This window comes from Syngnathoides biaculeatus, chromosome 16 (genome assembly GCF_019802595.1).
Source record: "Syngnathoides biaculeatus isolate LvHL_M chromosome 16, ASM1980259v1, whole genome shotgun sequence".
NCBI lineage: Eukaryota > Metazoa > Chordata > Actinopteri > Syngnathiformes > Syngnathidae > Syngnathoides > Syngnathoides biaculeatus.
In genome coordinates this window covers 12818602-12843619 of record NC_084655.1, presented here as the reverse complement: position 1 = coordinate 12843619, position 25018 = coordinate 12818602, and the positions used below count along the sequence as shown (strand labels likewise).

The following is a 25018-nucleotide window of genomic DNA, read 5'->3' as shown; positions in this document are numbered from 1 at the left end:
CTAACAGTTCTGAGGATCCGGGTTTGATCCCGGCCCCGCCTGTCAGGAGTTTGCATCTTCTCCCCGTGGCTGCGTGGGTTTCCACCGCGTACTCCGGTTTCCTCCCACATCCCAAAAACATGCAACATTAATTGGAGACTCTAAATTGCCCTGAGGTGTGATTGCAAGTGTAATTGGTCGTTTGTCTCCATGTGCCCTGCAATTGGCTGGCAACCAGTTCAGGGTGTCCCCTGCCTCCTGCCCGTTGACAGCTAGGATAGGCTCCAGCACTCCCCGCGACCTTCATGAGGATAAGCAGAAAAGAAAATGGATGTATGTTTCTAGAACATTATATATAAGGACCTCAAGGTGGCAGTACTCTTTAAGTCAAACCACCGTGGCAAGTTGCCAAATTTATTGGTAGCAATATTTCAATCCGGTATTTTGCAACCATTCTTTATTAGATGTATTTGATGGATATTGGCCAGAGGGAAAGCATGGCATTTCTGTATTGGCAAGAATTCTCAACAACGGAAGAAAACAAGACAGCTTTGTATGCTGAATTTACCGTTTTTGTTTTTATTTTTAGCTAGGAGTAAAGCTCACCTAGTCACAGAATGACACTCAGTCATCCAACTGCAAAAACATTTTATTGCAATACACAGGACTGAATTCTGCCACACTCATTGCTGCCAGGCACATCAACTCAAACGGGGACAGGCCGGGTGCCAAAATATCTTCAATGAGCATCGTGAAACGGGTGGGAGCTGATAACCTAAAATAGCTCACCTGAACTCAGGTGGGCCACAAGCTTGTCCAGAGATCCCCCCCACATCTCCAACTGTTTTAATTTAAAACATAAACAGAGGCCAACCCCGAGGGAGAAAAAAAAAAAAAAAAAAAGGCAAAAAGATAAAGCAAGCAATGAGGGCAAAGCAGAAACTACACAATCGCATAAAATCAAGATGGAATTTCTGTACGGGAAGCAGAAACCGTTTAGAGTAAACATTCGCATTTGTCTTTGATTTGATGTCCTTTTTTTTTGGGGGGGGGGGGTATTTGTCCCCTGAAGGGTCAGCGCTCACAGTAGACCCTTTGTGTTAGGCACATTTGATTGACAGAGAACAAAGGTAAACAAAGATGATTTCAAAGGCCACAGAAATACTTCAAGGCAAAACTTTAGGGCTCACACACCCAGTAATTTTAAGTGATGGTCTGGCATTAAAAAAAAAAAAAAACATTATTGAAACAGAACCACAACAGTTCTAAGAGTTGATTGAAAAGGTGGTGATTGTGTAATGCAGGTTTTAAGGATAAAGTAAAGAAAGGACGAAAAGAGCTGCAGAGCTGGAAATCGGGCTGAAAGTGCAACACGTTGAGGAGGTCAGATCAGACCGTTTCATTTCAACAACAACAGATCTTGATCTTTTCGTGTACATGTGAGATAACCGTGAGGGGTGCTGTGCGTTGGAATGAAAGAAGATGCATAGGGGAGCAGACAAAACGTGTACAGGGTAGACCCACAGTGGGAGAAGGGGTGGGGGTAGGTTGGGGGCAGAAAAATCAGTAGAACACCACGCTGGACTTTCCTCCGGGGGGATTAAGGACCCTGTTGTGAGAGCGAGGCTTGGGTCCCAGGTGAGGCTCGTAGTTCTTCATGTCATGAGGAGGTGGAGGGGATGAGGAGGAAGAGGGAACGGCCTCTGGGGCAGCCGGGGCGGCTGGAGCAACAGGAGGAGCAGGGGGCTCCTCCTCAGGTAGCACAACGGCAGGTGAGACAATTTGCTCTTTAACCTCAGGCTGGATGACCTTGACCTCGGGCGAGCTGACTTTCATCTCGGTCGCTTTAAAATGAAAGACATCAATTATGAATATACCAGAGGCGGTGGGGGGGGAGAGAACTCTAAAGCCATGCTTGTGGAAAACTATAAATGGCAAATAGTAGCAAGAAATCCTTGTAGGTATAAGAGAACAATTAAAAAGATCCAAACAGTAACCCTTAAGGGTCACGAGCAGTCACTTATCAAGCAAGGATCTGTGCAACAATTTATAACAGCAATGTTAAAACAGTATACCGGTGAGTTCAAATTTATAGTTTTGCACCGTATGTCATCTAGTTGGTACTGCAACACATTGTACCCGACTGAGGTCTACTGGAAAAGATGCGATGTAATTAAGACCAAGAAGATGACACCCGCTGAGAGGAACACAGTAGCACGTTTTGCGGTTGAAATAGTCACCGTTCCTGCAGATATGCTTTTGAGTATTACCGCTGTTTGTATGCGCCTCTGCTCCATGGGTGTTAAAAATCACAGATGATTGAAGGTTTATTATTTCTGTAACATCTGTTGATTTCTGTTAGCATGTCAATGGAGTTATGTACTGCATATGTAGCATTAAGTTAGAGACATTTTACTGGGATATGTTGTTGGGCAAAATTATATGGTTTGGTTGAAAATGTTCCATTTAATCATACCGGTCAACTGAGTGCAACCAACCGCTTGAGGCAAGCACGGTTAGTCTCATATCAGGAGAACTGCGTGGGCAAGAGAGTGATAACAGCCACTAAGAAATACTTTAATAGGTTTGTTTTGATATGTTTAAATCCTTTCAAAGGACATGGGAGAGGTTAAAAATAAGTTTTGTGTGGTCTCCCTATTTTGCAAGTGCGAGTGGAATATATCCACTGTGATAATGTGGGTTCAAAGTTAGTGGAATAAATTTGCGTTCTTTACAGCCCACAAAGTTTACTAGTGAAAATTAAGATGCATATAAAATTACCTGATTTTTTTTTTTTTTCCAATCCAAAATCTGGCCATTCTTTAAACCTTTATGTTTGCAGTACATATTTAACCAATATTTCAATAACACATTCCTCTGTTTAGTGAAATCGGAGTAGCAATTCACAGAATGAGGAGAAATATTCTGTCAGTGGAGTAGAAAATACTGATTGAATAAAATGTGGAAACTGGAATATTTCTTACTTTTTGTCACTATCTGACACAGGCAAGCTAACTACATTTACTTTTATGAATAAATTGATGTTTTAAAATTTGGTACAAAACAGATATTAATAACTTTGAAGGCTCTCACCTGGTGATTTTTGTACCGATCCGACAGATAGATTGTCCTGTAAACAAACAAACAAAGAAAAAAAGAACAGAAAATTCAAAGCTTAAATTGAATGGGCATTTGTCAGCAACAAACTATTGACCTCTGAGGGAACCAACAGCACTGCACTAGAACACTCAGCATAATTTAAATGAACATTCAATCATAAATCAATGCCAAACAAACTCTATGAGTTGGTCATGCCTAGTCAGCAGAGAAAGGTGATATCAAAATATTAAGCAGACATCACCTTTGGCTTATTTGGGTGACTTGGGCTTTGGACGTCTGCACTATCCCCAGCCCCAAATATATTGTTGCTTGGTCCACCTGGGGGAAGGGATCTCTGTGGTTGGACTGGAGGTTCAGGTTCCCCAAATATTCCACTGCTCTTCCCACCTAAATGACACCAAGATGAGTGATACATCACAGATTTGTTGTAAATTATATACACAACGGTGGCAATGTTTTAGGTTTGGTAACTTAAAAAGGGATTAAAATACACAACATTTCACGGTTACAAGCACCACCACGTGACAAGATGCCACGCTCAGTTCCCCCCAAGCTGATGCGTGGCTGAGAAGTCCCTTCCATTCATTTTCTATCACGCTTATCCTTATTAAGGGCACCTCAAAGTGTTTTTTGTTAAATTATTTAGTGTAATTATGAGTTTACGACTGCATGTTTTGCATCGTCAGCATAGGAATGGGACTTCATCGTAAAACAGAGGTCACACCCCCTACACATATACTGTAATAAGATTGCCTCTGACACTATATTATTTTTGGAACTGAAAACTATGGCTCGAGTGTCACACATGAGATCAGAGTTTGAACTTCTGTGATTCTGACATCACGCCGTCATGTAATTTTTATATTTTTTGTAGTCACCAGAGTATTACCAAGTGTTTAACTTAGCATGCAATATCAATATTGGATCATACATTCTTAAATTATGAGAGTTAATGTTAAATTGGGCAGCATGGTGGCTCAGCTAGAAAAGTCGGCCTCACAGTTCTGAGATCCCGGACCCGCCTGTGTGGAATTTACATGTTCTCCCGGTGCCTGCATGGGTTTTCTCCGAACACTCCGCTTTCCTCCCACCTCCCAAAAATATGCGACATTAATTGGACACTCTAAATTGGCCCGAGGTGTGATTGTGAGTGTGGCTGTTTGTCTCAATGTGCGCTGCGATTGGCTGGCAACCAGTTCAGCGTGTACCCTGCCTCCTGGATAGGCTCCAGCACTCCACGCGACCCTTGTGAGGATAAGCGGCTAAGAAAATGGATGGCTGGATGTGAAATTGTTAAATACATATTATTACTTCCAATGGGAAATCTGATTCCCAATAAGCATCCTGAAACGACCTTTGTTCAACCTTGCGTTTGAAGATATGACTTATCCTTAGTCACGGGAGGGTCACAGTTCACGCCAAGTCTCATATTGACAACTTATGACTTTCAGACAGCACGCGCAATTTTGGGAAAACGCTGAGCAAAACAGTTCTCGCACACTGGCACTTGCCCAGATCAATTATGCGCTTCTCTCACCTGGAGGGTTGGAGCGCCTGGGTGCGCTCTGGGGCTCCTCTGGGGAACCGAATAGATTAGAGGCCATCTTATTTGGTCTTCTAGATTGCGGGGCTTCCTCTTCGTAGCCACCAAACAGATTACTGGAGCCGCCACCGGGAGGCCGCAGCACCCTGCAGAGGACACTCTTAGTGCAACTTGAAAGGGATTTAGGTTTTCAATCCAATTATATGAAGTCTAATCTCTTTAATGTGGATTTTGATATACACACACAAGGACGACCAAAGCCTAGCAACTATGTAGCATGACATGTAATTTGGTTGACGTGATTACGAATTGTGATGGACTATTCACATAAAACGAACCTTGATATTTATTCATTTTTCCTTTTCTCTCTTTTTGCTGAAAAACCTCACCTACTCGCCATATTTGTGTTCGGGCTGAAGCAATAAAAGTATTACTTTGGTGCCATCTAGGTGGCAAGAACCTATGTTGAAGTGCATTGAGAGGTTTTAGTTACACGAGAATATTTGCTGCTAGCTTGTGGTTTCACGGTGCCAAAATAGTACAGTAAATTTAAGTCAGTCGAGTTTTAGTTTTCATTCATCCTGTCAGTTGCTCGCAGACTTTCACTATTGACTGCAGGGCTTGGTTCGCCTTTTAGTACTCAAAGTCAGTGGTTCCCAACCACTGTGCTTTGCAATAGTATCAGGTCTGCAGGTGTGTTTCTCGTAAGTAGTCTAACATTACTTACAGTCATCACAAACAATACAAACTTGTTTATTCCAATCTTTGCCTACAATGCATAAGGACAGGCAAATCTGTTAAATGCTCTTCCAATGCCAACATTTGTTTGATATTTAAATACACACTTTTGTAACTTATACTAGGTGGTGTGCCTTGGCTAAATATTGTGAAGCACTGCTGCTGTAGGCTACACTGGAATGCTAAAGCAGACTTGGCAGTTAACATTGCAGTCAGTCCACGCTGACACACAACACGATCATATGGTCGGAAAGGGCGCCGTTTGTCAAGAAAATTTACGAGACTTCGTCAAGTCCCCAGATGAAAAACACAATTTAAATCGGACTATTCGGGGACAGCTGACCGACGTTAACGTAGCTTCCAACGGGCATTCCACGAAACGAGAACAATGTTGCCGCGTAGCCATTGCAGCTAGCACAAAGACGAAAGAGGAGCTTTATACTTCCGCAGGCGCAGCAGACAACGCCTGCTCCCTTAGCATAAAAGCTCAACATTTGCTCGCCAGGGCAACTTTATAACGGGTCAGTCCGAGCTGAACCAAACAAAAGATAAGGTACGGAAACGATACTGGTATCGCACTCGGGGTGGGACACGATATCAAAAGCTACGCCGTATCTCACATGACGAGATCTTGTTTAGAGTTACCAAAGACTTCAACACACTATTTATTCTTCACCTTGAGCTTGGTTTTGACCCACTATCCAACCCTTGAAACATGTTCGTCGAAGTCATTGTGGCTTTCGTTGGGAGCCTTCAAGTTTCCGAAGACAACTTCGTCACTCTGCCAACTGGGCGACTTGTCGGTTCCTCCTCGTCTCGTCTACTCCTTCGCTAAGAGTGTCAGTCCACGCGAGAGTGACATCGAGCAAGATGACGGATATCCCGGATGATGTGCGCTTGTTTTGTATTGCGTGACAGCCCACTCCAACGACCGCCAATACTGTTCAACACTCGTCTGTCTTTTTTTTTAAACAGATGTAACGAAAGCACTCAATCATTACTGATGTAGAAGTTCGTATACCTGTACTTTTGTAAAAAAAAAAAATACCAAATTACTAATTCATTTTTTTTAAGTCAGCTACACTCAGCCACATCTGAGGCAATTATAGTATGCAGTTTTTGTTTACACGTTTACTATTTTCAGGTTTTCGGGGTCGTTTTGTTGTTTTTCCGTTTTTGAGAATTATTTTGTTTCTGTTTCCCCCCCCCACCCGTATTTATCGAGACGAACCTCCGCGCAAATTGATTGGGTTTTTTTTTAAACCAAAATAATTCAATACGCTTCCCATCATGCATATCAACAATGGTTATTCTGCGTTCCATTTGAACTCGAAATTTCCAAGAGTTCCTCTTCACAACTTTCAAATGGAACACATTCTATAGTCCGATTTCCCAGTCGGAAAGTTCAAGAATCTGCGCATGACCAGGACAAAAACAACGCATTAATTACCTAAGGTGTTTTAAAATGTAGTGCAGAATTTCCTGACGTAACTGTTAACGTACAAATACGTAACATGTTGATTCGGTCATTCATTTCACAGTAAACATTTTGGAGTTCAGGTCAATCCCAATTTGTCTTGACGCAAGGACTACAGCAAATGTCACGTTTGCGTCACGAAAATGGTGGTCAAAATTAAATGTCAAATAATTTGATATTTGGTGCGTTTTTTTGGTAGTTATCACGAAACGAGAATTTTATTTTATTTTATTCATTTAAAATACACGACAGGAAAAGAAACACAATTGGTCCGTCCCTTGGCATTTGTGGTTTTCGATTGGTGGAGCTAGACGTCATTCAAGTTTTAACCGCGTTCCTCGTGGATTTGCCAACCAATCACAGGATTTGTTTTCGAGTTGTAGTGGGCGTGCCAAAGCGCGTGGAGTAGCAAGCAAACCACATGAAGAGTTGTCAACGTATCTGGTCATATACCCTGCGCCGGACCTCTCATGGAAACGTCACATTCGGACTTTTACTGCAGGTAATTCCAAAACATTAAGACTGTTCTAGGAAGCGATTGGCTGTAGTTCTTCAAGTAGACACTTTACACGAACAGATATTGTAGAGGCACGACTTTCAACAGTCACGTAGTATTAACGCTAGCTGGCGATGTTAGCAGGTATGCTAGGAACAACGTTATCAATACAGATGTCTGTAATAAACATGTGGATTGTCGTATTTATAACAAAAGCCACTTGTACTGATTGCCCGACCCCCTTAAAATGCTGTCACGTCTCATTTGTTCACCCTCTTATCAACGATCATAAAATGAGGTGGTAATTTGCATTCACACGCTATTTCAGTTAATATTACTGTCAATACAGAATGTTCAAGTAAAACTGCTAGATTTAAATGCATCTGAAGTCACAAAGAGCATGTTTGTGATTGTTGAATAAAAGCGGATGTGTTGTCACAATTTTTATTTCATGTTGATTCCACGAGTTGTAAGATGGAGGCTACAATATATCGTGGTTGTGTCCCAACAAAGGAAATGGGAGTCGATTTGAGGGGATGTCATTTATTGTCCAGCAAGCTGTCAGACGAGACAGAATAGCAGTTTAAAGGCTCTGTCTGATGCTGGAACGAGGCGATTTCTTGTCCTTTTCAAACCACAAACTACCCACTGCCATGAATTACAATCTGCCTTTGTTGTGGCAGTTGTACGTTGCTGTCACGAGGGAGATGTCTGTATTCCATCATTACAACATCCATCCATTTTCTTTGCCGCTTATCCTCAGCGATACAGTTTGCAATGAGATCGTGACGGACAAGTCCAAACATTACCAGGATGCACATGAAAGAAATATGACGAGTGGACATGCACGTCTTCGGCCAGACTGTGACGTAGCGAAGCGCTCGTAAAGGTTGAATAAAGTGTTCTCGTGGCTAATGGGGTCAAGCGAGCACGCTGGGGATGAATCTTGTCGGTGGCGTGGAGCAAATGTGACTTTGTCGTGGTGGCTCTCAAAGTTTGACGGCTTCTATTGTGGGATCATTGAGTAATATTAGTGATCGAGAGCAGGAGAAGTGCGCAGAGTTGTCGCCTCAATCGCAGCTGGACGACGGCAGGGACGAGACCGTGCTGCGTTCGATTATGCCCAATTTCATCACTTATTGCCAGTCGAACCGGGCGGACCCATGGTGAAGAGAAAGAAGACGTCGACCACTTGCGAAGAGCATGACATTTGGTACGATTGCGTTGGCAAGAAACACTTTAAATAGAGGTCGAATGCACCGACGGTGTTCTCGTTGTCGTTTCTGCAGGGCGCTAAAGTGAAAAGCGCTCGCGTTTGAATTAAGTTCACATTCGGCGATTAAAAAAAAGGGCAATTTTAACACTCTGCCGGCTAGTAAACACTCGAGGCAGTTCCCGTGAAGTTAAATGTATTCGGATGCTTTCAATGAATATATTTGGTGTTGTTTTTCGGGACTGGAGAGGGGATTTGAAACAAACAGCGGCGGCCATGTTGAGAGACAGCAAACGTCGTGTTTAGAAGTTCATTTTGCTCTACGCCTTGCTCCTCATGTCTCTTTTTGGACTGTGTGCCTTGTGGCAGCATGACACCGGGCTCCAGGGAGGGAATCGGTGTCGATGGGACGAGGAATCCGACCAGAAAGAACGACGGTTGCGACGAGGAGGAGAGCGGAGAGCAGGCGGCCGAGGAGCGCAGTACAAAGGGAGACGAGCGAGTGGAAATTCTTAATCCAGCACCCGCTACCCTCATCCCCGGTTCGGGTTCTAGCCAGCAGACCCAGCCCCCGGCGGAGCCCACCAGCACCCCGTGCCCTGACCAACATCATTTTCTCCGCTCGAGCGTTCGACCTCCGAGCAAAAGGATCCGGAAGGATTCCATCGGCTCGACCGTCAACGGCCATGGCGGGGCCAAATCGAAAGGTAACATCAAGCAGGAGTCTGCCTCAAATCTTGCTCTAGTAAACCGGGTCCGAACATGATCTTTGGTTCGCCACTGTCTGTCACAAATCGCTAATCCGAAAGTTGCATTGTCACACCACTCCTTTGCTTCTTCAAGTTCAGGGGGGGCGGGGGGGGGGGGTCTTTCAACTCTGCGTGGAAATGCATTTCCAAGCAAAAGGTGTCTTAATGATGAGAAGTCAAACTTAAAGACACTTTCATCATTAAAATTGGACAGTGAATGCAAAGTGCTTCTGTCGGGGATGTGACGGATGATGCTGCATTTTCTTATCGCAGATTTGTTGATTTTAAAGATGACAACCGCATTTCTGTTGTGTATGGTAAAACAAAAACCTAGACAATGTAATTGCAACATTGTCATCGTCTCATACAAATGGCATCCAATGCAGAAAACGTGTATTAGCAATGAAAACAATATTCACTTTTGTGGGGGTAATGTGACATTATTTTCAGTGTCGTGAAGTGCGTCAAACTGAGAGTTCAGTGTAATCTCTTAACTGTCTCGTTGCGAAATGAGGTTACTGAAAAATTACAACCAGCTCTAAATATGATTTGATGCATAACAACAACAAAACGTGCGCTGTTAAAAGCTTTCTGACATTGTTAAACAAAGCCAAGCGATATTATCGGTAATGTGTGTGTGTCCACCCTAATTATGCAGCCGGATATTATGCTTCAAAGTTTTCACAATAAAATTGTTTTTGTATGGCCGTAGGAAGCATTGAAACCATGATGGCATTTTTTCCTCATTTCTTGAGTTGCCGGCAAAGAGAAAATATTTTTTTTTTAGGCACTGCCCAAGTGTCAATGAATTGAGCAAAGTATGCGCATCGATGCTATATTGGTGCTCATCTATTTCGAGAGCGACGCATCTAGGTTAGCGTCTCTGACGTTCACACATAGCGAGCGACTCCTCCTGTGTCTGTTTTGATGCCTTCTGGCACTATTGTGCTTTATTCCTGGCTAACTTTGGCCTTGGAAGCCCACCCGGAGTTGGTTTTGGACCCGTGTGCTATGGTCTCAGCCAAAGGGACCGGTTTGCTTTTCTTGTTTTTCTGCCAGAACTCAACTCGAGTTAGAACATTTCTGAAGATTGTGTGCTTTCGTTACCCCACACAAACGCACCATTTTCTAGTTATACTCGAGGTTGACTATTTTACGGATATCTGTGCGTCACGGGCAGAGAACGGTACCGCTTCCCAGGGTGCAGTGGGACAGTCTGGACCGGTGCCCGGGTCTACGGGAGGAGTTTCCAAGACCACCAAGGGCCAAGGACCTGTTGAGAAGGAGGAGCAAGCCGGTAACCAAAAGCGGGCCCGTCGGCAGTGGGAATCCTGGAGCGCGGAGGATAAAAACAGCTTTTTTGAAGGGCTCTATGAGGTAGGAGGCGGAGCTGTCATTTCACGTGAAATGGGCCTTCTCATGTATTCATATCATCACCCCCTCCAGCACGGCAAGGATTTTGAGGCCATCCAGAATAACATTGCCATGAAGTACAAGAAGAGAGGCAAGCCGGCAAACATGGTGAAAAACAAGGAACAGGTCCGCCACTTCTACTACCGCACGTGGCACAAGATCTCCAAGCACATTGACTTTGCCAATGGTACGGTGACAGTTTAACGCTGACTCTGGGGCTTTTCTGTTTTGTTTTTTTCTTTTCTATTATGCATTTTGCAATTCTGTCAAATTGTAAGATTACTTTAAAAAAAAAACAACTGCAGTCTGGGTGATTTATCTATTTATTTATTTATTTCCCCAAATGTGCTTTAGCTAATATTTTTCGTTACATGTCTAATTGACTAAAATGAGTGGGATTATAGCACCACTTGCTACATTAGTACTGTTTTGGAGAAGGCTTATTATTACTATTATTTTAAAAATATTTTTATACTTTAGGAGATTTACTTACTATATTTTAGTGTAAATAAAATCTTTAGGGCAGCACGGTGGGGCAAATGGTAAAGCATTGGCCTCACAGTTCTGAGGACCCAAGTTCGATCCCAGCCTCGCCTGATCGGAGTTTGCATGTTCTCCCCATGACTGCGTGGGTTTTCTCCGGCACTGGGGTTTCCTCCCACATCCAAAAACATGCAACATTAACCGGACAGTCTAAATTGCCCATAGGTGTGATTGTGAGTGCGATTGGTCGTTTGTCTCCATGTGCCCTGCGATTAGATGGCAACCAGTTCAGGGTGTCCCCCGCCTCCTGTTCGTTGGCAGCTGGGATAGGCTCCAGTACTCCCCGCGACCCCCGAGAGGATAAGCGGCAAAGAAAATGAATAGATGGATAAAATCTTTACAATGACTTCACAGACTTGATAGTAATGTGCAGTGAGCGCTCCAGACGCTCATGACTCCTTTTCCCCGGCTTCCGTCGATATTAATGTCCCAATATCTTTTATCTTGCGTACATCTGTGCAGTGACTTGTCCTTTCTCTTCTCCTCAGTTTACACCCGAGTGCTAAAAAAATCCTCCCAGGAACTCTACGGTCTCATCTGCTATGCTGAACTCCGCAAAAAAGTTGGAGGGCGTAAGTCCTGCACAAGTTTCCTGAAGCATGGTTTGCGCGTGTGCATGTGGGGTCACGGGGGATGCAATTAAGTGTGGCATGCAAACAACCTGCTACACGCACACACTGTTGATCTTTTGGGAAAGCAGTTTTTCAGGAACGCTGTTGTAAACAATTTGGCTTTGCTTTTTTGTCTCGCACAGTTATGGATGACAAGAATGTGGCAAAGCTGAATGAACTCATCCAACAAGGGTAAGTTGCATCACGATGTTATATAACACAAATAAATGATATTAATGCTCTTGTAAAGAAAAACAAAAACACTAGGGGTTCAATTTGCAGTGTGTATGTTCCCAGAGTAATCTGAGTTTAACACTATGGCGGACGGAAGACTGAAAACCATCTGTTGATCATTTGTTTTTGTACTTCATATCGCAACACCAACATCTCTCTTCAACTTTATTAGAAGATCATTTAATTTTGGAAATGTTCAACAATGTCAATGAAGCCTTTTATAAACAGTATCATAAATAATTGTCCCGTATATATTCATAGGAATTCCAGTCAGTCCTATTTGTTCAAACACGGTCATTGTTGAGAGTTTTCTGTTACAGTCATGTAAAGCTATTATAGGTTGTTGTTGACTGAGCCAATTGACACAGACTCTTATCACTGTTCCGTCTGTTTGATCAGGGCCACCACTGTGCGCTCCAAAGGGAGGAACTTGCGGATTAAAGCACCCATGTGCCGTGCGCTGAAGAAACTTTGTGACCCGGATGGTGAGAGTACACCTAAACACACGCAGATGCACTGGAGAAAGTGCTTAGTAAACAAACAGCGATGTTAAAAATGCAAAGCGTGTCAATCATGAGGTACAGGATTTGGTTGGGGTGGGTTTTTAACAATAGCTTTGAGGGGAGGAGGGTTGGCTGATGGTGTTCCCATGGTAACACCAGATGGGGAAGTGGCTGTGCAGTTGGGAGACGGTGCAGTAGATTGGATGGATGGTCTGTCAGATGATCAGTAGCACTCATGATTGTTGAAGAAAAGGTTCCACAACCGCTCATATGTCATTGAATCACCATGTCGGTGAATTACGCTTTCTATGTTTTGATCTGTTGGCTGTGCTAGTGTTTACATTTGAGAATGCCCCTCCATCAAATGTGAGAGCCTCAAACAACTCTTCATCGCCGTCATTTTCTGTGTTTCTGTCCTCTGACGTCACTGCAGGAGTAAGTGACGAGGAGGACCAGAAGCCGGTGCGTTTACCCCTGAAGGTGGCTGTGGAGCTTCAGCCACGCAGCAACTACTCCTGGGCCCGTGTTCAGAGTCTAGCGCACAACCCCCGCCTTAGGTCAGTCGTCCTAGGTTGATGAAGCCACGGCCACATATACAGTACATCAGTGTAACACAATGTATTCCAGGAAGTTTGATTTGTTTGGATTTCATATACCGTAATTTCCGGCATACAGAGCGCACTTGGTTATAAACTTCACCCAGTACATTTGTAAAGGAAATACCATTTGGTACATACATAAGCCACACCTGTGTAAAAGCTGCAAGTGCCCACATTGAAACACAAGATATTTACAAAGAAAGACGGTACACAGAAAGCGTTTTCAACGTTTGAATACCTTAGCTTAGCTTAAAATACCAACAACACAGTAGCACAAACAGGGCTGGTTAAAAAAAAAAAAAAACAAGTTAGGGCGTTGGTTTGGTAAACCAGCGTCGGGAGTTCGTATCCCACTGGGGTCTCCATTCCCCAAGAGGGGTTGCGTCAGGAAGGGCATCCGACGTAAAAACTGTATCAAACAAATATGCGCGTTTCACTGTGGCGACCCCTAACGGGACAAGCTGAAAGAAACCTACTATGCTAGTTTAAAAAAAAAAAAAAACCAGCCGCGGCAGCTACACAGCACAGCACTAACAGGCCCGGTTTAAAAAAAAACAAAACATACAGAAATCACTGAGACGCAGCAGCAACACGCTAGGGTGGCACTAACAGGGGCAGTTAAAAAAAAAATCATACTGGTAAAAATCATGGAAACATAGCAGAAACACGCTAAGACAGCGCTAACACTAGTGCAGCGCTAACAGGGCTGGTTCAAAAAAAAAAAAATTGGTAAAAGTCACTTCCTCTGCACTTATATTCCACCGGTGTCACTCTTGCCTTTTCCGCTCCAAAGCCCACTTGTGGCCGTTTGAAAAAATGCACAAATTAGCCGCATCACCGCATAAGCCGCAGGGTTGGAAGCGTGTGAAAAAAGTTGCAGCTCATAGCCCTGAAATTATGGTACATTTTCTATATAATAAATAATAGAAAACATTTACATCCAGAGAAAAATACAGCAACATTTTAATGTAGTTAATTGTCAAGTTAGTACAAAGTTTTTTTTTTTAACCTGTTATGAATGCGCACAGTGATGACACGTGAACCAATGCATTTGCTTGAAACACGTACAGCCGTGAATCCCGAAATGCAATATTAATGCAACACTTTTTGAAAATAATTTACAGAAAAGCCACCATAGCATGTTAAAGAAAAAGTCATGTATAGAAAATCAAACAATGTCTAAGGCAAAGAATTAGGAAGCATAATATGACAATAACTAAAGGGTCAATTAATAACTTTTTTTCCATCTAAATGCTTGGTGCTGCTAAAAACCAGAAAGCAAAAAAAAAAAAAAAAGAAGTTATTACTGAATTAATCTAAAATTTTAGCTGGCCGAATGAAAAGCTTTACAAAAACTGTTTTACATTAAGGAGGAATTAACTGGATTTAAATTTAATTTTGTTTGTGTGTTTTTATTTGCACCAGGATGGTGGTGGAGCTTCACAGGAAAGTTTCCAGCCTCATTGAGTACCTGAAACAGAAGTGGGCCTATCACGACCAGAGAATTGTATCTTTCCATTCTTCTGTTGGGTTATTAACACATCTGGTCTTTTTGCACAAATGTATTCACATGAAGCAGCAATGTTGTTGTGCACAAGATATTTTCTTAACTCTGCTCTTTTAGATTAAAAGTCTGATGGAAAGGGAAGCGTTAGAAGGGGCTCAGTCCGCTTCTCCGAACAAGCCGCCACCCGAAGAGCTCTTTCTTTTCCCGGCAGAGAGCAGCTCCTTGACCACACTACCCGGCGTGGCACGTGTGGTTCACTCCAAGGCCTCATGCACTGTACACTGGCAAGAAAGCGGCAAGGCCCGGCCCAGCGCCAAAGAGCTACCCGCTGCTCAGATCCTGGGTATTCACACAGTTCCGCCCTCACGAGCAAGCAGCAAATCCGGACGAGGAAACGCGAGTTCAGCTGCTCCAGTGACGCCACACTGTGACGCTTGTCAAACCGAGCCCTCCACCCTCGAGACTTCGCCCAACGGCTCTGGCAAGCCAGAGGAGAGGAGGCCATCATCTGTAGCCGCACTTCCCCAGAAAGTTGGGATTCCCACAGAGGAGGCAACCGAGGGAGGGACTGTTGAGGGGAGCAAAACCTGCACCACTGGTGTCGATTCCAGTGGGAGCCTCGCAGGGGCCAAAACGACAGATACTTTGTGTAGTAGTGCAGAGAGCGCACTAGAGCAATGCAAGGAGGACCAGAGCGCGAGCACATCCTCCCCGGACGGCATCCAGACTGCTCCAGCCAAGCTTTCGCCGGCTGGCCCAGAGGAGGGTTTGCCGCAGAGTTCGGCCCCCGCGGCCAAAGAGCGAACCGTCGAGCAGATCAGAGGGGAAGGCTGGAACGTCCGTGACGCAGAGAACGTCACGCTGGCCGAGTTGTATTTGATGTTCGGGAAACCTGGCAAGCTGCAGCTGGAGTACGAGTGGCAGTCCATCTCGCACCCTCACGAAAAAGGGCAAGCGCCGTCGCAGCCGAGAATCCACGGGAAGCAACGAGTACTACGGTGTCTGCTAAGACTGGTCACTACAGAGGTCAACCCCAAGCCTTTGGTAGGCGTGAGTTGGTTCTTTACACACACTTTGTAAGATTACAGCTTGAACCTGAAAACTAAAAGCATACAGTCTTATTCTGGCTTCAATTTTCACATTTTACATGTACGGTCCTGACTTACCAACATAATATTTGCTGTTTCTGCACATCTTCACAACATCCGTCCTTCCATCCACTTATCCTCATTAAAGTCGCAGGTGAGCTGCAGCCTATCCCGGCTGATGTTGGGTGAGGTGGGCTACGCCCTGGATTGGGCGTCAGCCTATTGCAAAGCACATCCAAACAAACAACCCATAATACACTTTTTTTTTTTATTACTACATGTCGTTAGTTAGGTATTACACTCCACTGTATGTTTAGGTTGCAGACGACACAATTCACTTTGCTGTCTCCATCTCATTGCAATGTTCTATGCTTGTCGCCATGTATTCTCCTGCAGGCCCCAGAGCTTTGTTCCACAGCCACATCACCCCTCAAGAATCCCCAGGAGGAGCAAAACCAGGCCCTCACGCCCCCAGGAAAAGGCCCTATCGCAGGGGTCCGCAGCCCGAGTTGTGGCCGGCAGCAGGCTTCTGTCCGAGGGGCCAAGTTACACCTGCCAAACATTGGAGGCTCAGGTACCAGCAGATCAGCGGACTGTGTTTGGAATCGCTCCCTATTCAAGCATAGCCAACCTTTTTTGAGTCAAGGCATTCATTTTACATTAAAAATAATCTCATAGAACACGAACAAATGCCGTTTGACTGCCATAGATTAGAATTGGGCTCTGGATCATCCATCATCATCATGTGTTCTGGTCCTCCTCAGGTGCACGCAACCTTCCCCGCTCTCTTCTGGGCTCGTCAGGGGCCGCAGCCAGCGACTCCGAAGGCAACGTGTTTGCGGTGCCCACCACGCTCCCGCCGAACAGTTCCCGCCACAGCCGAATGTTCTCCCCCAACAAGGAGGCCGAACTGGCCCTGAGGCAGCAGCTCGACTCCATCAGCGTAAGACGCAGTGCATTTTGCATCTCAAAAATTCAACCCTACATTCTGAGGCTGTCATATTGATGATGACTCTCATATGTATAGATGCAGTCAGATCTTTTCCTTTCAAGACAAAGAAAACCTCGTAACAAACTCCGGAAACCGCACGTGGTTCAGGTAAGTTTTTTTTTTTTGTGTCCCCGATGTCGACCTAACAACTCAGACACTGCTAAGATGTTTGTTTCTCATCTATAGCGAACTCTTCTACCGCAAACCACGGGGGACACTTCGCAGCACGTCTGCTCTGTCTCCATCCTTTCCAACTCCTCTACCACAGGTACAAACATCAGGAGGCCACGGTAGATTATCAGTAGAGGCTGGACATAAAACTGACTTGTTCACCGTTGTCCAATTATTATTCATCTTATTCGCTGTTCCTTGCTTCAGGAACTGGATCTTTCCGGCCAATTCAACCCCAGCTCGCTCCTGCCTCCCTCCCTCCAACGTCCAAGGCTTCGTCCTCGGCTAACTCAGATTCTGCAGTCGCTAGCCAGCTCTCCAGTATGTGTTTCTGCATTTACCGTAATTTCCGGCCTACAAGCCGTGACTTTTTTTTTATGCGGTGACACAGCTAATTTATGCATTTTTACTAATGGCCGCAAGGAGGGCACTCGAGCGGAAAAGGTAAGAGTGAGACCGAATATATATGCCAAGGAAGTGACTTTTACCGGTCCAGCCCTGTTAGCACTGCGCTAGCGTGTTACGCCCGTGTCTCAGTGATTTTTACCAGTATGTTGTTGGGTTTTTTTTTAACCGGCCCTGTTACCGTGTCGGCGCTACCGTTAGCGCGTCGGCGCTTGCGTTAAACTGTGTACCATCTTTTGTAAATATCTTGTGTTTCAATGTCGGTTTCAATGTGGGTACTTGCGGCTTTTACGCGGCTGCGGCCAGCTATAGCGCGCGGCAGCACTATAGCGTTAGTGCGGCGGCGCTAGCGTTAAACTCTCTGCGTACCGTCTTTCTTTGTAAATAACTTGTGCTTCAATGTCTGTTTCAATGTGGGTACCTGCGGCTTTTACACGGCTGCGGCCTATGTATGTACCAAATGGTATTTCCTTTACAAATGTAGTGGATCAGGCTTATAACCAGGTGCGCTCTGTAGGCTGGGAATTACGGTAGTTTTTTACGATGTGAAAGTGCGTTCACGTTCCATTTGTAAGGTTGCCATAAAACCAACCAACATAACACTTTTTTTTTCCTCAGAGGAAACATTTTCCTATTATTATTGTTTTTTTTTCCTGGAAGGGAAAGCGAGAATTTTGGTCAAAGTTGGGAATCAGATCTTTGTGAAAAAATGTAGGCCGCATTGCCCAGCTTGACAAATTAATACAGGGAGTCCTCAGGTTAAGACGGACTCGACCTAAGACGTTTCAACTTTACAATGCCCATCCCTTGTCCGCCATTTTGTCTGGCTAATGCTTGTCTGTGTTTGTGGGCCGGGAGTTTCGTCGCATTTTTTGACCTCCTTTTTAGACATTATGGCCCCAAAGAAGAAAGCTGTGTTTTTTTGCAATGCTTCTGCAGCCAAAAGAAAATCCATTACCACGGAAACGAAGCTCAAGATCATGAAAAGATTGGACAAAGGAGACACACCAACGCCACAAGGCTTCAGTCGGTCGACCGTGGTGACAATTATTAAAGAGAAAGCCGGTATTTTCGCGCATGTGAAGGGTTCCGTTCCTTGTCACAAAACAAGGTTTTTTGATACTTGTCAAGATGGAGAGGATTGAGGACCAGGTTCCTTTGGCAATAGCTAAGCACAGCCTCCCCTACTTCTTCTCCATCCACCTCTCAGCAGTAACACTAAGTACATCGTCTTGTTTATTTCAATGTATTTGTTTTTTTATAAAAAGTATTTTGATGTAAATTCAGACTTTAATGGTGGAATCCGACTTGAGTCGAAATTCGAGTTAAGTCACTACTCTAGGAACGGATCTCGGTCGTAGACCAAGGACTCCCTGTAAATTGTACTCAAGTCAGTGTGTTTTATACAAGGAGCCATTTTGTCCTGCAAGTTTCTAACCAATTGTTTTTTTTTTTTTCAGGTGCACTGGATCTTGCAGCTAAGACTGCAGGCATCATTCCTGGAAGTCCTTGTCGGGAGCCGGATCCTCCCGGGCTGGTCACCCCCGTACCAGTTGACACTGATCCAGACTCTCAGCTCCTCCAGCACAACGTCTCAGAGGTCAGGAAAATGCAAATACACGGACATGTCCTTGGTCTGGGGTTATTTTGTTGAGATAAAACCCATCTGTAACTTCATGTAATGACATCAAATGCAAAAAAAATAAGATAAAAGTCCTGCACATTTGTGAAATTAGAATAGAAATCTAATCTGATTGCACACAAGAAAAAAAAGTCAAATCCATACTCACATACTTGAAGCAGTGGAGTGCAGCTAATAGAAATGCTACAGGATGAAAAGGATAGGTATATAGTTATAATTCAATGGTAGAGGTATTTGAGTTTAGCTTGTTGAAAAGGGCGAAAACCAAAGAGGATGTTCCTTGCGCAGAATGGTCTACCTCCGCCATCTCCCGGAGCCACAGAAGGCGGAGACTCTCTCCTCTCTCCGCCCAGCGTCGCCTCGCTCCTGGACATCTCTTTGCCGGGCCCCCCCGAGGAGGCCATGACCCCCGGAGAGAATCAGACGCACATCAGCGACTCCATCATCGAGCTCGCCATCAACTCTGCCCACTACGGTGCGTGAACACGGGAGCGAGACGAGTCGCGTGTAAGATCAGAGCAGTCGTGGCGGTGTTGTCATTACTTGAATGGTGGCGCCATGCAGGCGAGGAGGCGACGCTCTCTCCGGCCAAGCTGGGCAGCAGCGAGGGCTCCAAACTGCTGGCCTCGTCTCCCTCCATCAGCCCGTCCCGGGGCTGGATTCCTTCACCAAGCCACGACCCGCAGTGGTATCCCAGCGACTCCTCCGACTCCACGCTGGGATGTCTCCTATGTGAGTTGGTCTGTTTTTCAAATGCCGTGTCATGGATGGTTTATAAAAAGTTTACAACGGTACACAATAAAGTAGATTGTGGAGTAGGATAAAATTAAGAAGCAAGTTAGTGCTGTATGGACTGATTTTCATTGGATTGTTTTTTATTTAAGTCCCAGAATAATTTAAAAAAAAAAAAAAAAAAAACATGTTACCTCTACTTACGAACGTCCCTTCTCTTCGCATGGTCGCCCAATGACAAAGGTAAATGAACATAATTTTTATTATTCTTTACATGATGTACTTTGTTTGACGAGGGAGTTTGGAATGGATTAGGCTATTTACATGTAAAAAGCGCTTCCACTTGCGAAAAATTCATGTTATGAAACGACTTCTGGAACAAATGAATTTTGAAAGTAGCGGTACCACTGTAGATAGAAGTCTACAAAAGTCTAAGCCGAATTGACCGCTTCCTCTTGTGACGATGTGCCCTGGTGTCACACCATTCCAGCCAGCATGGTGTCTTCTGACAAGGGCCGGCGGAGCACCCTCACCCCCTCTGGCCCCTCCAGCGGCACGGCTTTGCTGGGTCCCAGCCTCCTTGACTGCAACTCCCACGATTCCTTTCAGTCACGGGGGCTTCCTGATGTGGCTGAGGTATGTTTTACACTTTGTATTTTATTTTATTTTTTTCCAGCGGTATACAACAAGTCACTTATAAAATTATTATCCATTATTTCACTACATATTTCTGCTATGTTATCAGCATTAACTATAAAGCCAAATTGGACCCCCGTGCTTGCGTGGGTTTTGTCCGGGTACTCCGGTTTCCTCTCACAAAACCTGCAACATTAATTGGACATCAAATTGCCCCTAGGTGTGATTGTGAATGCGGTTGTTTGTCTCTATGTGCCCTGCGATTGGCTGGCAACCAGTTCAAGGTGTACTCCTGTCCGTTAACAGCCGGAATAGGCTCCAGCCCTCCCGCGATCCTTGTGAGGATAAGCGGTTAAGAAAATGGATGGATGGATGTTAAAAACAAAACTGGTTGTCAAACAGTGCCAGGACAAAAGGCAGAGGATTACATCTTGGTGGTCACCTCGCCAAAGATTCTTTACTGCCTGCAGTAAATAGAAATGCTGCTTTGCGTACTTACCCTTAAATTTGTTGATGTGACGGACCTGCACAAGGAAATTCCTACTTGTATTTTGTTTTGCTTGTGTGCATTCTGTTCATTCTTTTATAATCGGCGATAAAAGTTACATTTATATGGTCAGCATTCAATTTTCCCTCTTCGCCATCACTTGCGTCACAAGGACAGGAAAAGCACGCATTCTCACGTTTATCTTTTAGATTAGGGGTGTCAAACTCATTTACTCAATTATTTCCGGCCTACAATCCTCGACGTTTTTCACACGCTTCCAACCCTGCCGTTTATGCGGCGCTAGCGTTAGCACACCTGGTTATGAGCCTAAGGACATAGAGTTTAACGCTAGCCCCGTGCTAACGGTAGGTCTGTGCTAATGTTAGTCCCGGTTGTTTGTTTTGTTGTTTGTTTTTTTTTTTTACTTGTCTTGTGAGCCAAAATTGCAAGCGCATTTCAGATACGGCGTCATTAGGGTGATGTGGGTAAAATGGGGAGTGACTGTCACCGGTGCACTTTCAGCTGTTTATTAATCTGGACAAATAGACCCGCATGCAAATATAAAATGAGAATACTCCCAAGGGGCTGCAATAGAAACTCCTATAACCAAAACTCACATTCAGATGTTTTTAGGCAGACAAATGAAGGGCACATTTACAACAAGCAGTTGTTGCGATGGCCGCATAGCTACAATTTTATATTAGACGCGGCTTGAGCATGAATATAAAACAGCGAGTAAGTGAGTTTCTCACTACGTAACTCCCCCAAATTCACCAATAGGCAACTTGAAAAATGCCAAATATGCATTTGGTGTAAAAGACAGTATACTAAAGGGGAATTCTGGTGGTTTGCTTTAATAATGTATCCAATAGGTCATGTAATATGTACTCTATCTTGACAATGTGATGTTAAATCGTCTCTTTTTTCTTAAGTGTTTTGAGAAGATTATCGACAATTACGAATTTGCAGGGGCGCCGCCATTTTCGCAAGTCACATGACCTACGTGGGTGGATGTGACGTGTTACGTGCCGTTCCAAATGCTCGATTACATGGGACACCATTTATGCCAGCGCTGAGGAATACTTCCATACAGAGTGGCTGTAAATAATGTTGAATATTCGGATGGTTCTTTGGCCAGAATCGCTGCTCAGCGGAGCGAGCTCGTCAGACTCCGCGTCATTCCGCCCAAAGAGCCATCCAGATATTCAACATTTATTGTCGAGCGGCAAAGCTCGACCGGGAGCAAGCTCATGGCTCCGCCACTCAGCGGCATTATTTACAGGCACTGGTTCAAATCTGTATGGAAGTATTCCTCCGTCTTCCCAATCAACCGATACTATTATTTCTTCATCAGATGAGGATAAATCCGAGAAATGAGCGCTGGGAATAATTGTTTCCCATGTAATCGAGCGTTTGGAACGGCACGTAACGCGTCACATCCGCGAACGTAGGTCATGTGACTGGCGAAAATGGCAGCGCCCCTGAAAATTCGTAATTGTCAATAAAAATCTTCTCAAAACACTATTAAATGAGATGGGATTTAACATCACATTGTTAAGATAGAGTACATATTACATGATCTATTGGATACATTGTCCATGCAAACCACAGGAATTCCCCTTTAATATATAGGCTTTTCAATACATTGAAATGGAGAATATTTTGATATGAAATTGAGTTTGGAGTTTGGTGGCAGAACTAGTTTCAATTCCAAAGTCAAGTTACAGGCTTTCCACAGTGTCTTTTTTTGCCTATCACTCCATATGTATCTTTCCTATATTCATTGTTGCTTTGTGTATGAAATATTCTGTGTTACATTTTGCAGATGGACTCTCAGCTTGCCTGCATGATGAACGAGAGCAGCGTGGACTACATCGCGCGCTTTAACGACCTGGCTCAGGAGCTCGCTGTGGCCGAACCCTCGATTCCGCCACCCTGAGTGGGGTAGGCGGAGCGGCTCCGCTGACCCGACGCCATCTGGACAACACAAAAGGAGCGCGTGCTACCCGCCGACTCGGAGCAAAGCGGCCTGTGGAAACAGACCAGTACCTTAAGCCATCCCTGCCCTGTTTGTTAAAGTGCAATAACGTGAGAGCCGCATCGTTCAAAGATGTGTTGGCCACACTAAACTATTTGCAATGAGATAAACAACAAAAAACTCCCTTTAAAGACTTCCGTTTACAATTCACAACCTCATGTACAGGAAAATAATTTGCCATATCTGAATGAAAATATTTCACTGATCCTGCTCTTTTTGTGTCTTCTACGTGTAAATTTAGCCCCGACAAATGCGCAGTTTCATCACTCACCAAAAGTTGGGACTATTTATTTTTCGGGTTAAATTACAAAACCTAAAATCCACTGACCTTTATGGGTGACCTTAATTTGACCTTTTCTACACTTTTAGTGCTTCATCAATACCTTTTGCAAAATGTACTGTTTTCTAACAGAGGTGATGCGAATTCCCTCCACATTACCAAGAACAGAAAGTTGAACTTGAGCTCATTTTAGATTCCTCCTCGTATTTCACCCAAAATGACAATATTCCTATTTGTGAACAAGTGTGCATATCCCCCCCCCAAAAAAAAGTAGTTGATAAATAGCTCGTCACTCCAATCTCTCGTTGAAGTTGCCTTGTATTTCATATTCACTTCATCTCCATGAATTCCGTTTGATCAAAGTAGTGAACATTTAAAAAGCATCCAGTATTTTTTTTTTATCTTTTGCAAAATGGCAGCTTGGTCGGCAGATAAGTTTGAAGTTTGTCTCTTCGGTGAGGTCGTTTCAATTTCGGCGGCGAAATGATTCAGTGTAAATATCCATCTGCTCGACCAATAACTTGTATCTGTGATGACGTTAAGACGTGAGTCCGCTTCGACCGGTTGGAAGAAAACCGTTGTACATTCTATAGCTTCACGTTTGAACCTTCTTAATTTACCCAAGGACACACATATTCATTTCTATTCCATAGATGTATTTTCCCTTTTTATTTAAATTGAACAGTAACACTTCAATTAAAACGCTACGAAAGTGAGTGTATTCAATTTATTTACCTTCGATGACTGAACGCTGGACTGGTTGTGTTGAATTCTTTTGAAATGTTGACTGATAGTCGTACGTGAACACTTGTGCCAAAGTCACTACAAACGGTTACCGCAGCTTCCTACGGTGATCTAGAGGTCGAGGGGGTGTCTTTTTTTTTTTTTTTTTTTTTTGGAGTGCTCGGTCATGTACGTACCGCGAATTATACGCGTCTCAAAAGTCCACTGTCATCGCATCGTGCCGTTTATCGAACCAGCATCATCGCAGCGTGAATTTTTGTACTTTGCGTCAGGTGGGTTTTAAATATTCCCTTCGCGGGGGTCTGTGGGGGAAATAGGATTTTGAGAACATGAATTTAAATTTGACATTGTAGAAAAGGAACTAACAGGTTTTAAACTTTTTGTTGTTTTTGTTTAAGGACTTATTTGTACAAATGGTGATTCCAGTACTCACTGTGCTTTTGTAACATAATGTAAATTATTTATTAACATTTCTAAAAAGTGGTTCTTTTAATTTAAAAATGGAACAACTTTGTTTGGAATTTCCATTTAGTTAAAGGTGTTTTTATTCTGTGCATAAAGTTCACAATATATACATAAAAATGTACATTTTGTATTTTTTGTTTTTTTGTTTTGTTTAACCAAAGCAATGTGAATGTTCATGAGCAGAGACATTTTGAATATTATAACAGTTGGGATATGTGGATATTACATAGTTTTACATACGCTTGGGGTTATGTACAAAAGTGACTTTTTTTTCTTAAATATGTTGAAATATACTCTAAACTTTTAGAGCAAGGGTGACTCATTTTTGTTGCAGACCACATTTTGGTTATGGTTTCGCTCAGAGGGCTATTTATGACTCATACACAAATTGATGGATAACTAGTTTTGAAATCACATCAAAGACTAGTTTGCTCAGCTATTCCGTTTATTTTGAAAAGGGAATTGATGAGGGGAAAAAAATTGCTTGGAATAATAATGTGCAACTTGAGTCCAGATTTTAGCATGAAGTAGTTACATGGACTGCCACAATGTTTGTGAACTCTTCTTGACCAAAGAATGCAACTTATTACTGAAAATGGAGCTGAAACATTTTC

The 25018-nt window shown here is 43.8% G+C and overlaps 2 protein-coding genes across 3 annotated transcripts; one reads left to right on the top strand and one right to left on the bottom strand.

The window, feature by feature from the left end:
• Nucleotides 1–610: 610 nt before the first annotated feature.
• jpt2 (Jupiter microtubule associated homolog 2) lies at nucleotides 611–6243 on the bottom strand. Its single transcript, XM_061847070.1, has 5 exons — nucleotides 6057–6243; nucleotides 4637–4788; nucleotides 3341–3486; nucleotides 3073–3109; nucleotides 611–1823 (listed from the first exon to the last, which is right to left on the bottom strand). The coding sequence occupies exons 1-5, from the start codon at nucleotides 6110–6112 to the stop codon at nucleotides 1543–1545; spliced, it is 672 nt and encodes a 223-aa protein (XP_061703054.1). The 5' UTR covers nucleotides 6113–6243; the 3' UTR covers nucleotides 611–1542.
• A 959-nt stretch (nucleotides 6244–7202) lies between these two features.
• cramp1 (cramped chromatin regulator homolog 1) lies at nucleotides 7203–25018 on the top strand. 2 transcript variants are annotated; one of them, XM_061846177.1, is made up of 20 exons: nucleotides 7203–7359; nucleotides 8936–9273; nucleotides 10496–10692; nucleotides 10762–10915; nucleotides 11760–11843; nucleotides 12026–12074; nucleotides 12516–12601; nucleotides 13053–13176; nucleotides 14644–14725; nucleotides 14843–15769; nucleotides 16210–16387; nucleotides 16578–16756; nucleotides 16841–16912; nucleotides 16991–17072; nucleotides 17183–17296; nucleotides 18841–18980; nucleotides 19311–19497; nucleotides 19587–19754; nucleotides 20245–20390; nucleotides 22703–25018. In XM_061846177.1, the coding sequence occupies exons 1-20, from the start codon at nucleotides 7328–7330 to the stop codon at nucleotides 22814–22816; spliced, it is 3453 nt and encodes a 1150-aa protein (XP_061702161.1). In that variant the 5' UTR covers nucleotides 7203–7327; the 3' UTR covers nucleotides 22817–25018. The 2 variants fall into 2 exon arrangements, with proteins under 2 accessions (XP_061702161.1, XP_061702160.1); XM_061846176.1 differs by lacking the exon at nucleotides 7203–7359 and adding an exon at nucleotides 7783–8566.